Source organism: Argentina silus (assembly GCF_951799395.1).
Source record: "Argentina silus genome assembly, chromosome: 9".
Classification (NCBI taxonomy): domain Eukaryota; kingdom Metazoa; phylum Chordata; class Actinopteri; order Argentiniformes; family Argentinidae; genus Argentina; species Argentina silus.
Genome location: NC_139663.1, coordinates 8,335,683 through 8,351,252, shown reverse-complemented (window position 1 = coordinate 8,351,252; position 15,570 = coordinate 8,335,683). Strand labels below are relative to the sequence as shown.

The following is a 15,570-nucleotide window of genomic DNA, read 5'->3' as shown; positions in this document are numbered from 1 at the left end:
TGATCAAATTCTTAACAACGATTAATCGATTATCGATTAATTATTAACAACCCTATTTACAATCTCACCACCAGCTCCGACATTACGAGCACTGCAACATATGGTCTTCCCCAGGGCTCCCTGTAAGGGAGCAGATACTCTCACCATGAGCCAGGATGGCTGCCAACAGGGGCTTTACATGACCTCTGTGGTCCTCACCATTCCTGGATGTTGTGTTTCTGCAACACCATGAGCCTTTTCAAAGCACTGATGGCTTAACTGTAAATCTGTAATTAATTGTGATGATAAAAAAAAATAAAAAAAATCCTTTCAAGGACTCAAATGCTGAGTGTGCTTGGTTAACGTTGGTCTCATTGTCCTTGCTCATGCCCCCTCCCTGATTCCCCCCTATATTCTTTAACGGAGACGGGAATGAAAGGGGAAAATGCTGGCCTCAGCAGAATGTGAGGAATGAGGTCCGGAAAGAAGACAGCTGATAGGCACTTCCCCCGGGGTCTGCATTCACAGGAACCATTCAAGCCCCTAATCCCACTCCATCCGCCCCCATCCCTGTCGAGCTGGGCAGGTACAGGATAGACAGGTGTTAGAAGATTTTGATAGACACCTCCGTCGAGCACAAAACAATCTCTGCGAAATCAAGCCAGCATCCATGATTTTAACAGAAAAGGAAGAGACCCACAGTGACAGGAACACTGAGCGCAGAACAGAAACTCACGGTGTAGCAGAAACAACTATGTGCACAAATTCTCAGAGACACAAAACAAAGAGTTGTGAGATGATAGGAAATGCAAAAACGGAATGATGCAGGAAAGGAATGCAGCAGAGCGTGAACACTGACTGTGACAATTGAGACTGGGCAGTTATTACAACAGACTGCTCTGGCATGGGCTGGGCTGGGCCGACCGCACGCCTCTGCTCTGCTCCTCACAGTCTGAGGCATTGTGAGGAGACCTCCTGGGGTCTCTGGCAGTCTGCATGCTGGGAACAGCTGGTCTCGAGCAAACTCCAGTAGCCTCTGAAGGCACACGACAGAGCACTGGTGCTCTCCCGCTCTCCCTCCCTCCCTCCCTCCCTCCCTCTGTCACGGCAGCTGCACAAGGTGCCTAGCTCGAGAGTCAGACACAGATCTGTGGATACCGGTAGAACGGCCAATGGATGTTGACACGGATAATATTCATAAAAATAAGTTCAGTTTCTGGCCTCTTCTTCTCTCCATCTTTTCATTTTCTGATCTCAGCCCATTTCATCCTGTATTTTGATTGATTCAAGAGGTCTGGGATATGGCTGCTGAAAGGAACCAGCAGCAAATAAAAACACAACTTCCAGTGCATAAATAGGTGCAAAATGTGCCATTTAATAACTAAGAGCAGACACTCGTCTCCTCTGTTAAAAAGTCTTCATTATGAGTCGCTTGCCTTAAAGGGGCAATCTGGAATTGGTACATCCATTTTTGGACTTAAAAATTATTGATATATAGCCAATCATTCTTGAAGAATGTAACTAATAAATGCTTCATGAGCTTAGTTCAACTGTCTAACCCCACCAGAACCCCAAATATAAGCTTGTTTTACTCATTGTTTGGAAACAATGTAATTGTATACAAACACTGTATAGCTCTAAAACATTGTTAAAACTATCATTTTGATCAAATGGATGGTCAGTCCTTGCATCCATAGCTCCGTCTGGATTTGAGAGTGGTTCATTTCTCCAGCGCCATTCCTCAGCTATTTACCAAATAAAGTGGCAGGAAGAAGGCTTTGTTATTGTTTGAATCCCAGATAGCCCCTTTAGAACACTCATGGCTTGAACCAAAAGACATTTGGCTAGAAGCTTATAAATAAAAGCCAAAGAAAAAAATATACAATCAAGGGATGCATATAGAATTCAAGCCAAGAGTCGAGTGGCCTTTCAAGGTAAACAGACTGACACAAGACTGAATCAATAACATCTCACAGCCACAGACTAAAAAACAAACAAAAGACCTGTTTCACCTGCTCATTCTGAACATCCGACCCATGAAAGCACATGACAACCAAACATCATCTAAATCCATTTCAACCCGCCCACAAAACCTTATCTCAACTGTTCTCCACAGAGAAATGGAGTACACCACACTGCCTTGCCCTAGGTCCTCCACCACTCTCTCCCTCTTCTCCCTCTCTCTCTATCCTCCAGCATGCAGCACATCCACGCTGCATAGCCCTGCGCCATAATTGAGGTGACGGAAAAAGACAAAACAAACAAACTAGGTGAAAATATTGCAGTTAGCACAGTGTTCTAAGCCTCATTATCCTCTCAGGGAAGCAGAGCTATGCTGGATTCAGGAGATGAAGAAAATAAGCACACCCGGAAAGGGGCATGCATGACTAATGTGTGCTTCTGCAGAGGGTTACATTTGTAAGGACATGTACAGTACAGCAGCAGGCTTTATACTAGGCTTACTTAATGGGAACTGTTCAACATTCAATAGCGCAGTGTAACCTGCAGCAAACCCCCCAACCTATGCCTCTCTTGCCGCCCTCTCAAAGAGTGTTGGCATGAATATTACAAAACATCTTGAGCTTAATTAATTAATTCACCCGACGGGCCCCAGGTATTTGAGATGGAAGTGCCATTGGAGTACTGAAGGGCAAGATATAATATATCAGCCATAGCCAATAAAAAGTTAATGCATCAGAGCACATAATTCAATCGCTTTACACTTGCCTTCTGAGTCCATGCAAGTGTGTTCTGATGTGTAAATAACCGTTAGACCAAGCAACTGGCATGTATTAGGCCAAGGAAATATTTTAGATATTAGGCTGTGTCTTGACATTTAACATTTAATTGACATCAACCATGTAAAAACTAGGATGAAGACGAAAACACTTTTCCTTTCTGTGCAGCGGTCAATTAAATGTTAGGCTACAGATTCATGGGCTCACATGCCGAGACCGATGCTTGTCCTTTCCTGTTGTCCCACTGAGCTCAATGTAGAAGCATGGCAGCAATGTTGAGCATTTTCTATAGGCAAGGAGCTACATAACAGACAAAAATACACTAGGCAGCATATTGGTAAGGTAAGAAATGAGAAGCCACTCATGGGAAAACGTTCAATCCACCTACCAACGAACAAGCATAAGGTCTAGAACAACAAAGTGTAAAAAGAAAAGAAAAAAAGAAAAGAAAGTGCAATAAAACAACAGAACTTGCATAAGCCATGAAGGCAACAACTGTGAACCACTGTGACAACCCTTCAACCACGAGAAGAGGGGCATCAATCGAAAAACATGTTGCCCTTGCTAAGCTGTCCCATATTTGTGCCGATTGTACCTTGTTCATTATTAGGCCAAAATAAAGTAAGATGTCACCACAGCAGCGCACCCTTGACAGAGGCACACAATTTAGCGCGCACACACACACGCACACGACCCGATTGAACAGCACACAATGTAGAACAAATATAGCTACCTTACTTATTATATAGCAAGAAGCCTAAATCACAGGCTTGGGGTAACAGGTTTACGTCAGATCCTGTACTTCTGGACGACAGAACTCAAGGCTTTTGCCAAATTGGGGTCTGGCAATGATAGCGAGCTGGCCAACCGCATATTCTGTAATAATGATTAAAAAGTGATTATAAAGTGGCTCGCCAAGTGACAGTCGCTATAGCCTACATGCTGCCAATTGTTGGCTGACTATATTAGCGACTGGCAACGGGATATCAGCAGACAGAAGCAAAGGACACAAACACTGCTTCGTTCCAGGAATTAGTCGGATCCGAATGACAGCTAGCTAGCCGAATATTGTCAGCTTGGTAGCTAACTGGCTTTGTCCACACAACTAATTTTCCCAAGGTCATTGAATTTGATAGTCTTTGAAATTGCACTACCTAACTTCTGTCTACAAAACACATGATTGGAATTAGCTAGCGATTATGTTCACCCCCACGGTCCGCTAACCCGAGCAAAGCAACCCACTGAGCAGAGCTATCAAGTTCCCTTAGCTAGCTACCTAGCATCCATAGGTACATGCACTGCAGCAGGCTTATCGAATATTAGCGCGCGGTGTATGATGCTGACACTCCACTGCTAAATCCCTTGAAAACCTTATTAAGGTGCTAAAATGTTCTCGGGATTTGACTAATACAATATTATCTGAAACTGGTTAGTACTTCACTACCATTACCTGGAAATCACGCTCTTCGTTGAACCTAGAAAACCTGTCAGCCATTTTCTGTACGCAGTAGCTTCTCTCCTTTCGTCCGTCCCTCTGAATGGACCTTGTTCACCAACAATTGGACTCGCCCTCCGTCGACCGACTGTCCAATTGAAACTCGAAGTAGTTGTGACTGATTTAGACTTTAGCCAATCACTGAAACGTTCTTCGTCTTATGTATACAACCTCTGTGGTACAGTACGACAGGGATTTCTAAAACATGTCGAAACCGGAGTAATTGAAATATATGGTTGAAACAAACAGTGGATAACCACTCTGATTACTGAGACCTGTTGAAATGCATACGGACTACAATGGAACTCATTGTCAGGGGACTACAAATATTGAATGGCGTGGTTACTGTATCAACTTCTTGTGCTGCTAGAAGATAGCCTGTCTGTCAAAGTCTTCAAAGTTGACAAACAGAGAGACTGGCACTAAAATGTATGTATCTTCTCAGTACTGACATTATGTATAAAATATATAATATTACTTTATTACATGACAATCAATCATGAAGCACGGACTGAGACTCGATAAGTTGACCTCCAGGCTCCTAGCTACCAGAACCTTTCAATGAACAGAACCAGAATAGAATCCGAGTGTACATTTTAGTGTGAAACTACTCTGCCATCTAGTGGCCAAACATTGAACACCATCCACTGTTTGAAAAAAAAAAAAAAACTTTACAAAATAATAGACGATATAAACAATAACAGACAACCAACGATTGCAGACCATAGACTTTGTTTTTTATTTTATAGATGAAACATCAGTAGAAATGTTCTCCTGGTGATGTCCGAGCGACCACCACGCACGTGCTCTCTGCAAAACAAAGATTTGCTTTAAATTATAAACTTTTGAAATGTTTTCAGCATTAATTTAGTCCTCGTGCTATGACCTATGACTTACACTAATATGTAATTAAAATGTTGTGAAATGTGTTTCAGTGCTTATGATTTTGTGTTATCCTACAGCCAGACATTTTGTCATCATTTACTTTCTTTTTTAGTATCCACCCCTTTAGGCAATCGTTTCATACACTCCAGTATATTGGGCGGATATTTCGAAGAGGACTGTGAAGTTGCTCAGCCGACGCCTTATATTTACAAGAAAAACAATTGAATTGAACGGTAAGTAATGACTCTGCCATTAATAGTCTATGGCATGCTATAGACAGTATTCATCATTTTCTTAGCGAATGGCACGAAGCATTTAATGTGATATGTGAAATGGCGGAGCTAGAACAGGAAAAGAAAGAATGAGGAAGTACAGTCGTTGTTATTTCAGTTTTTGACACTTATATTTCGACTTCACTTCATATATCTGTTATTATTATTGATTAAAATGATGTTCTGTTGTAGCCATTGGCTTATAGGCTACTGTGAAGTTGCCACTTACGCGCCACTGAAATTACGCTATGAATAGATGAGAAAAGATACGCGGCCTGGAATACTATCAAGGGCTATGGTATATCAACCTCTTGCATTGTTTGTTTGAGTAATATCAATCTGCAGCGTAATTTCGGTACATTTTTAGTTTGTCTGTGTAATACAAGTTTGTTACCAGTGAAGGGGTGCATCTGTCACAACTGCAATCCAATCAACAAGGGCTGAACAATTAGTTCACAAGTAAAGTCTGCTCAGTACTTGACATGAACCCGATTATATTACATAGACCGAACCCATATCCTCCTATCTGCTTATGGTGTATTTTTAGCCCCAGAATAAACAGGTGCCCTTGTCTTTTTGATGTATGAGGTATGTTTGTGAACACTAAAAGTCAGCTATTGAGGAGCCTTCAACTGCTGTCCTGCTTCACCCATCCATTGAGACATTCATTTCAGATTCCCATGAGTTGCCACTCCATGAATGCCTCTCACTGATCTCAAGGGTTGTAAGGGGGCCCCAAGAGTACTGGCAGGTATCCAGTGATGGCGGGGGCGTACTGGTGTGTTAAATTAGCCAGGTCCTGCAGGAGATGGAGCTCTTGGCCGTCCTTACTCAAGCCTTTGGTATTCTACTAATCTTAGTGGGCGTGTATGAGTCAGTGCTCATTGTATGTGCAGTTGTAACCTGAATCTTTTCAGCACTTTCATATGAATGTTGTGCTTTTCTGATGTTCTGTCATTTATGCTTGATTTAGGCTGTCTATCCTAGTCTACATACATTTCCTCAGAATCTAGAGTTAACAGACTCACACAAATCCCTGTAGAATCTAGCCTATTGCACATGTCTCTGTCAATGCCGCTATTTCCATTGCCTCTCCTCTCATGTCCCCTACGCCCCTGTATTATCCCACTGCACTACCAAGATTTCTTCCACTATCAACTTCCAGCAACACATCCTCAGCCTAAGCCTTAACTCACCTGCTGCTATACCCTGGTCCTCATGCACAGTCCATTGTAATGACACAGTACAACAATTTCAGAGTAGGGGACAGGAGGGAGGAGAAGTGGTCCCAATGGTCAGAGTGATTTTCTGGGCTGTGAAGTGCAGTGCTACAACCTATATCATTTGCCTGTAGGGTCCATTGTGTAATAGGTATACAGTGTTTATAAGTCATGTAGGACTGCTGTATGAAGCCTACTCCCAGTGATAAACAATAACATTCAATCACATTTTATGACGTTAAAGGTCAATGAGGCAACAAAGTCCAACCATAATATATCAAACTACGTGATAATAACTTACATCCTTGTGTAGTTATTTGTCATGAGGTTTGGCATGTCAAATGTTCTCTGCGTTTCTTTGCCATTTAGTGGTTCTGTTATGAGTAAGTTGTTGTTGCTCATTTAAAAATGAGGAAACCAAACATGGAAGTGAGATTTTCCCAAGTTTAAATGAAAGGTTGAACCTGAATGATAATGAAACTCTACATTTCTCCCATTTAATCCTTGTATTTTCTTGTATTGGGGACTTTGTTGTTAAAAAGTTATGGATAACAGGGAAAGCAAAGGCTAAAGTTTGGGAGTTCCGCCCACATACTAAAATACGTTAAGATGATACAGACAAACAGACTCCTGCATAGAGCGGATTTACATAATTGACAGTGATTAATGGGAGCCTATAACATCAGTATTTTATTTAGGTCTGAGATCAAGTGGCTTATTCATGCATCATCGTTTGCTTGGTATTTCACCCTGAATGACTGTTTTAAGAGTGTAACGTAAACCTTGACCCCATCTACAACCCCACCACTGTGGCTGTACTATGAGAGGCTTAACTGTGTGGCCAAGGAGCGTGACAGTCTAGATCAACCATGTGACCTCTTACTATGTGGCATTGGTAATTCAAGGTTTCTTTTGTGTTGTTTTTTGGTCACAACTAAAGAGAGCCTTTTCACAAATGTGCTTTAATTGTCCCATTGTGTGTGAAAATGGACAGAGCAAGAAAGAGCGAAAGAGGGACAGAGCGAAGCAGTCAGTTCTGCTGCAGGGAGAAAAGGGAGGGTGGAATGAGGGGAAGTGGAGATGAATTTCCCGTAAGTCACCATCAGCCAATCATAGCTCCTCGCTCCGGTTGGCAGACCGCCAGCAGGATCAAGCGACGCCGAGCAACCGAGGTACACAGCAAGATTACAGAGGGAGAGAGGGGGAGTCTGGCTCCAGAGAGAGACAGACATTACAGAGAGAGACAGTACAAGGTTAAGGTTTTATTGCAGCTTAGTCAGTGAGTTGTTTAGAACGGACAACCAGGAGAGAGACTGCAGTTCAGACCTGCCTCTGTCGGTATGTCTATTTTCTTCAATGTCAGTTTTTGTTGGTTCAGTCTTTGTCAGTGGGCTTGTCTGTGCTTCCTCCCCATTGGGGTTCAGTTGGGGTGTGGCGTTATGCTGTGTTTTTATGAGTAGGGGTGTGTGTGGTGAGCTCTAGTTTTAACAGGAAGTGATCGGCTAGTGAGAAAACATCTGTGTCTGTATGCCTTAGCCAAAGTATGTGGAGCAGTGGATGATGTACAGGGACGTATGGAATTGATTCACAAGGAAGGAAAAGTCGATGACATTGGTGTAGACCTAGTCTAAACCTAATGTTCTAGTAATTCAGTTTTCAACTTTTTAAGTGAATAACACATGCCTAGTCAGGTTTGTAAACTATTTGAACTGGTATTTGCTCTGGTAGTGATATAGCCTAGCCAGCAGAGAGTCCCTGCAGACCCATGTACAATGGCTCTAGATCACCAAGCCTGGCCAGCACAGGGCCTCTGTAGGAAGAAGCTCCCTCTGTGTACTCAAAGGGTCAAAAGGGAGAGACAAACTGGGGTCAAGTGCAGCACAGACACACACGCTGATGCAACTTGCAGCAACTCTACTAGCCATAGACCTCTCAGGTCTTCTGTTTAATCAGGCCCCATTTCACCACTGAATTCAGACAAGCTCGGGACGGGTCTATGGAGTCTCAGACATCGCTTGATGCCTCTTTCCTAACAACACATGACTGCATACTAGAAAGCTACTCAGTTGCAGTTTATTTCACAAGGAATCATTTTCAAGGTGTGAACCTCGCCAGGTGTTATGTCCTTTGTTTTTGCTGCTCAAACTACTCTGCGCCACCACTCTCTTATTATGTGGAATTGCGTAGGCATGTCCTCCATTGACCTCATGCCAGCACCCTGACAGAACTGTTTCAGTTCTAGGCCTACTTCCTGGAGTATTTTGAATTTCCTGTCTCATGCGCTCACCACAAAGGAGCTTGAAATTTCAGCAAATAGGAGTGATGATCTAGTTTCAGTATGTCAAATATACACGCCCATGGTGAGAGTTTGATATGTCTCCTTTAAACTGAGGAATGAAGCATACAACAAGGAAGCGATACAGAATCAAACTGTTATACCGCAATACAAAGCCTGCCATTGTTCCTTATTAAGCAGGTGCGAAGTTCAGTTTACATGAGCGATGATCTTAGCTGAAGTTAATAAGCTGTAGTGCTGCTGAGGTATTTGATTACACCATTGGAGTCCTTGAAAACCACAAGTTCTGCTCCACTCTTTGCTAATGGACAGGTGTGTGATGATTTATACTGTAGTTCAGCAGCACTCAGCACTCAGTTTGGTTGTGAGAGGCAGGTGTGTCGCTTGAAGTGCTTTATGATGAGCAGTTAGGCACTAACAAGAGTTTTGAACAGTCCAGCCAATAACCAGTGGGTAAATAGGACAGTGACCATGTTCAAAGTGTGTGTATTGTTTGTTTTTTTGTCCAGCAGGTGAGATGGCGGTGAGGCACAGGGTGTTAAACTCGACCGCACCATTCTCTGACAAACCCCAAGCAGAGCTGAAGGGATCCTACCCAAGCTCCCCAAGCCCAGACGAGGAGGCTGAAGGGGAGCAGGGAAAGGACTTCAAAATGGAACTTGTATATAGTTTCAAACCAATGCTGACTAAACTCCTAACACATGGCACAGCAGAACAAGTGGGTGAAGGACCACTGAACTGTTGGAAAAACTCACCCTTCATTGCCCAGGCTGAATGTGAGTATGCTAAGATAAATTGGCTCCTTTAACATGATATCTTGAAGCATTCGCTACCAGGCCGTGAGAGGGGCTCACCAAGGTATCACCTGCTCTGTCTGTGCTCCCCAGGTGAAACCCAAGACTCCCAAGAGTTCAGTCCCTCCTGCTCTGAACGCTCCTACGTTGCTTCCCCCAACTGCTTCATCAGCAGGTATGGCATCACTTGTGGTCAAGTCTATCATTTGGCTTTCCTTGTGGTAACAGAATTACCAGAGTTCAGACACTATTCACACAAACGTGTTTTTTCACAGTACCTCCTTGGACCACAACAATGTGGCATACCCCACTGCTATCTCAAACCAGGCCCCCGAGGGTTCCCCGTCCCAACGCACCCCCAGGAAGAAGCAACGGAAGAGACAGAAGCGGAAGGAGAAGAAGAAAGAGGAGCAGAGAAAGGGAGGAAAGCAGAGGGAGAGACGTAGAGTGCCTTCTGGTGTCCCTGAGCAGGAGAGTGGCACTTCCCCTCGACCTATCCAAACCCAGGTAAGACGGGCACACAAGATGGACAATGTTCAGTAGGCCACACACTACAATAACTGCTTAAAAAACGTTATAAAGAAATTCATATTTCAAGGTTACCACCGTAATGTTTCTCAAGAGAGAGATACACGTTTTAATTGGTGAACAGACAGACTTTTTCATAGTCTAGGTGAACATGAATGAATGGTAAATAGATATTTTGAATCAGTTTACCGCAAACTTCATCGTACAAACATTAGCATTCAAGTGTAGAGGAAGTGATTCAGAGAACTCAGACAAGGCTTCCTTTCAGTCTGCCTCAACCACACAGTAAGCTGTCAGTGCCAACATCATCTATGGATGAGAGCTCTAGTCTGGTGGAGGTTTCTAATCACCTCGTTGTTTCCCTATAGGAAAAGGCATCAGGGTCCCACAGAGGCAGAAGCAACAACAGTACTTCCTGCAGTAGCAGTATCCAAGAACAGGACCCAAGACCCCCCCTTTACACCCGGGTACAGGACTACAGCAGGGGCCCTAGCCGTACTACCCTGGGATGGAACACCGATGTCTGTGGCCTCCACTCCGATCCCCCCACCTATGGGCAGGATTGTGACTCGGACTCCCCGCTCAGCAGTGTGGGAGACTGTACCGTGGCCCTAGCGGGCCTCAGGGGTTGTGTGAGTCAGGTGGACTCATGCTATGCTGGTCCGTTTTCCAGAGATGTGGAGAAGGATGTGAGGGAGAAGGAGGCAGAGGATGAAGACGTGTTTGAATCTGACACCAATGAGGGCATCATCTTGAATGAGGTAACTTCCAGCATGTCACTTTCCTCTCTCCCTTGGTTATTCCTCATCTGTTCATGTGTTACAAATATATTCCTATATTCCTTTTTTTACTCACCACACGTTGCTCGCTCATATCCCATTAGAACATCCAACCTGATGATTATGAGTACAGGGAGGGGAAGGAGTACTTTCTCTCTCAGTTTATCAAGAGGGGCTCATACGGGGAAGTGAACCGTGCTCAAGACATCAAGACAGGCTTCAAATTTGCTGCCAAAAAGGTACTGTATACACTTCATCCATCCATTGCTATACACTTCACATGATTTTCTCTCACAAGTGATGACTTCAACTCAACTCCCTCTCGCTCTCTCTCTCTCTTTCTCCTTACTCATAGATTCCTCTACAGAGTTTCAATAGTGAGGAGGTGGGTACGTGGAGTGCCCTCAAGTCTCCCCGTGTAGTGGAACTCTTTGGAGTGGTCAGAGAGGGACCCTTTGTCATCCTCTTCATGGATCTAAAATCTGGTGAGCCATACCTCTGTTTCAGGTAGTGTCCTCGATGTCTCCGTCATAGAGTCGCCTCTGATTACTGCAATCATGCAGTTTTGAGACGATTTTTTAAATTCACTACTGACCCCTTGCTCTATGCTTCCAGGCTCTATTGGTCAGCTTTTAGCAGAGAGGGGTCGACTGCCAGAGGACCTCGCCCTGCACTACCACTGTCAAGTGTTGGGGGCGCTAGAACACCTGCTAAAGAGACGAGTGCTACACCTGGACATAAAGGGTAGGCCAAGCAATGAGACAGAGAATGGCTGATTTGTGAACATTGCTACAGCAGGAGATTAACAAAACACAGACCCACAAAATATCCAGCACACACCAACACTGACACTGGCCACTTTCAAGACTGATAATGGTGAGTTTAGCAGTTAATTAGTAATTACATGACTACATCTGAAAAATACATACGTAGTACATACAGATGGTCGCACTGTTCAATGAATGATCACATCACAGCACATCTGCTGTAACAAGTTTTGATGAGTCTTTGCACACGAGAGTGAAGTTCATGTGGTTCATTTTCGAATGTTGTCTCATCAAGAGTAGTTGTTTTGCTCGGCTGTTTTCACAGTTGTAGTGTGGAACACAAGTGTCATAGATTTGGTCTTGATCTTTAACACCTGTGTTGTGAAACCAGAGTACCACAGAGAACAAGCCAAGCCGGGAATTTCCCACAGCGTGACTCACCGCTGCTCTTTAGAGAGGGCGCATGTGCATGCCATAGAGAGGGAGGGAGGGAGGGAGGGAGGGAGGGGGAGAGAGCAAAGGAGATGGGTACGAACAAATAAAATAGAGCGAGAGAGAGAAAAAGAATGAGCAAGAGGGAAAGAGAAAAACATAGCAACAGAGTGAGAAGCACTGAGAGAGAAAGCGAAAGAGAATGAGGGCGAGAGTGAGCGGGAGAATAAAGGAGGGACAAAAGCACAACCACATGGGTTGTTAGAGCTCAGACGCCACCTGCTGTCTGATACGCATTACTGCAGATAAAACAAGTTAGCGCTGCCAAATCACCTGCTTCCTTCCTTCCTATCAGTCCCCGGATTCATTCCAGAGATCATTGTTTTGCCCGACAGCTGTTTGCTGATAGCTTACATGACTCACATTTTACTCTCTTTTTCCCTTGGCCACCACCACCGCCGCCAAAGCATCGCTCTGTCTGCATAGCTACACTGCTGCTAAATACGTCTGTCTCATCTAAGGATTACAGAACAGCAGTCACCAAATCCAACATAGTCCAACAGAGCATTCCTGTGTCTATGTCTTACAGCTGACAATGTGTTGCTGTCAGAGGATGGGAAGGACACCTTTCTGTGTGACTTTGGACACTCAGAGAGACTGGGCACAAATAGACAGAGCCTCCACAAAGCAAATCAAGGTAACATAATGAACATTTACTCTAAACAGTCCGTATAAAATCAATACAAAGAACTGAAATATGTGACCTGTTATCATGCCTCAATTTTCACTGTCTGATTTTTTTTTCTGTGTGAGAGCAGACCTGAAGGGCACAGAGACTCACATGGCCCCTGAGATAGTGAAAGGGGAGCCCCGAGGAGCCAAAGCAGACGTGTGGAGCAGCTGCTGTATGCTACTGCACATGCTCAATGGGTGCCAGCCCTGGACACGATACTACTCCCGCCCTCTCTACCTCAAGGTATCGTACAAAAGTCACTCTTCATTCATGATTTGGGCAAAAATACTTAGTTTAAATGTCATTATGACAAATTGCTGATATTGTCATAATGCATTTATACAATATATTCAGCATACTTACTTACTGCAGGATCATTGACGAGGTTCACCTGAAGTTTGAGAAATAGCTTACCAGTAAGCCAATATCCGGCCTAAGATTGAACTGCTCGCTTGTATCTCCATGGACACAGATAGCTGATGAACCACCGCCTCTGAGAGAGATCCCTCCCGACTGTAGTCCCTTCACTGCTGAAGTTCTAAAGGTGGGACTACAGAAGGAGCCAATCAAGAGAGCATCTGCCTCTGAACTCAAGGGAAAGGCAGCCAGAGCCCTAAGAGAAGGTAATAGGAGCTGCACTATTAATTTTCTTACATAAGTTCTTAGATATCATCTATATGATATCCTGATAAGAGCAATATACTGTAGGTGTATTTCTAAACTGCACATTACCAGGATAGGCAGGTGCTGATCATTCTCCGTGTTGGTGTGATGTGGCTAACCTACTGTGTGTTGGTGTGACTGCAGTGGGAGGACTCAGCAGCCCCATCAGAGGGTCCTACAAGGAGCCCCTGCAGAAAGCAGACGGTCCCCCCTACTCCTCACAGCCCTCATCCAGCACACACACCTCCTCTGATGAACTCCCTGAACTATGGCTGCAATCCATGAGCCCAGGGAGGAAGAGGACGGAGCTGAACAAAGATGATGATGGTGGTGGTGGTTGTGATGAAGAAGAGGAAGAGGAGGCAAATGCTGAGGAGAAGATGTCTTTACTAGGCTCCCCTCTCCCTCTAGACACACACCACCATGACGGGCAAAAACACAACATGGCCAACGTCACGTCCACCGTGTCCGAGCTTGAACTGCGCATAGGTGAGGGTCAGCTTTGTGTGTTTGCTGTTGGTCCTTGTGTCCTAGCTCTTTTCATTATTTCACTTTTTTCTTGAAGCTCATTTGCTGCATTGTCTTTGTGTGCAGGTTTCTATCTGAGCAGTCTGTCTGAGTTACACTCAGCTGAGATCCTGATGTCATGCTTGAGCAGCGACTGTCACTCCAATTGGGAATTAGGGGACAAAAAGGTAACACACCCTGCGATGAAAGAAGAAAAAGCTCTCTCAGACGCCTCTCTCTTAGACCATAGATCACATTAACAGTTGAAGGGGGTGGGTGTGTTTGAGTGTATTTGGGTCCCTTGGTTGCATTACTAGCACACTCAGTAACAGTATTCATGCTCGTACTCTCTCTGTTCCCCTGTCCCCTCTCCCTGACTGTAGGACTCAGGCCGTTGGTCCATCAGCCCAGGAGACGACCTCAGCTCTGGTGTGTTCTCCTACAACAGCCAACCAGATGGACAGGTTATTAGTATGGACTGGCTGGGCCACACCGACCTGCCTCCACCCTGGTTCTTTGAGGGTGAGTGATCTCTCGCTATCTGACTACCTGTTATAGTTAACCTGGGCTTTTTACTCACAAAGGGGCAAAGTTACAGGATGCTTAGATGATTCTCCCTAATGTTGAATAGGCTATCCATAAATGAGCTGCCCTGTTGTTAGTAACTTTACAACAATCCTACACAGTAATCTCATTCAAGATGAAAAACCATGTCAAGTGCACTAATACTGGCTGTTTGTCTCCTCTCTGATTGGCTCAGGAGTGGACATCTGCATCAGAGACTTTAACGGCCGGAGCCTTCGGATCAGAGAGACACGCAGGGTGAAGGTGGGCCACATCGCCACGGGAATAAGCGATCAGGTGAGGGAGGACTCACAGGTTCTCATGCCTTCCTGTAAAACAATCAGACGCACATGAATGTTTGTACTTTGATAAGAGGTATCAAAGTACAGTACAAACATGAATGTGCCAGACTGTTTGTCCTTTCTCACTACGCAGGCCTTCATTACGATGACAGAAACCTTATATATGTGTGTGCACCCTTTCCTCCTAGATCTCTGAGAGGGTGTTCACCATGGAGACTCAGGACAGGCAGCCAGTGCCCCATGATGAGGAGGTGCAGGACTCTGGCCTCCAGCTGTGCTGTGTCCCTGCCCCAGACTCCTGCCCTGCCTGGAGATGGAGGATCAGGGAGGGGGTTCTGGAGACACGGGATCCTGCTTTTTAATTAAATGCATTAACCACACATGCCCTTTTTATGCCCATAGACAGTAATATACATTTATCTGAGTGTATCTCTCACTGAAGAGAGAAAAGGAGATTCTGCAATATTTGATTGTTTCAATGTGAGGTGTGGACAGTTAAACAGTGCAATACTGCCTTAATCTGATTCCATGTATGGAAAAGCACTGAGCTAATGTAACCACTAGGATGTTTCCATCTCAAGCCTGTTTACCTGACTACAAATTATCAGGATTAAAT

The 15,570-nt window shown here is 44.5% G+C and overlaps 2 protein-coding genes across 5 annotated transcripts in view; one reads left to right on the top strand and one right to left on the bottom strand.

Annotated features, from left to right (window-relative positions):
• gpatch8 (G patch domain containing 8) overlaps positions 1-4,236 on the bottom strand; it is a 33,204-nt gene extending 28,968 nt beyond the window's left edge. Inside the window, exon 1 of the mRNA XM_083676303.1 lies at positions 4,168-4,236. Coding sequence (XP_083532429.1) covers positions 4,168-4,212 — 45 coding nt within the window. The 5' untranslated portion in view covers positions 4,213-4,236. The remainder of the gene's footprint in view (positions 1-4,167) is intronic.
• Positions 4,237-5,215: 979 nt separating this feature from the next.
• map3k14a (mitogen-activated protein kinase kinase kinase 14a) lies at positions 5,216-15,569 on the top strand. 4 transcript variants are annotated; one of them, XM_083676643.1, is made up of 16 exons: positions 5,216-5,330; positions 9,398-9,661; positions 9,773-9,854; positions 9,955-10,186; positions 10,576-10,968; positions 11,091-11,225; positions 11,342-11,471; positions 11,602-11,730; positions 12,775-12,882; positions 13,004-13,161; positions 13,391-13,541; positions 13,726-14,070; positions 14,176-14,276; positions 14,472-14,610; positions 14,849-14,949; positions 15,143-15,569. In XM_083676643.1, exons 2-16 carry the CDS (start codon positions 9,403-9,405, stop codon positions 15,314-15,316), a joined length of 2,637 nt encoding a protein of 878 aa, XP_083532769.1. In that variant the 5' UTR covers positions 5,216-5,330; positions 9,398-9,402; the 3' UTR covers positions 15,317-15,569. The 4 variants fall into 4 exon arrangements, with proteins under 4 accessions (XP_083532769.1, XP_083532768.1, XP_083532770.1 ...); XM_083676642.1 differs by having other exon boundaries at positions 5,217-5,330; positions 9,395-9,661; XM_083676644.1 differs by lacking the exon at positions 5,216-5,330 and adding an exon at positions 7,763-7,927.
• The last annotated feature ends 1 nt before the right edge of the window (position 15,570 follows it).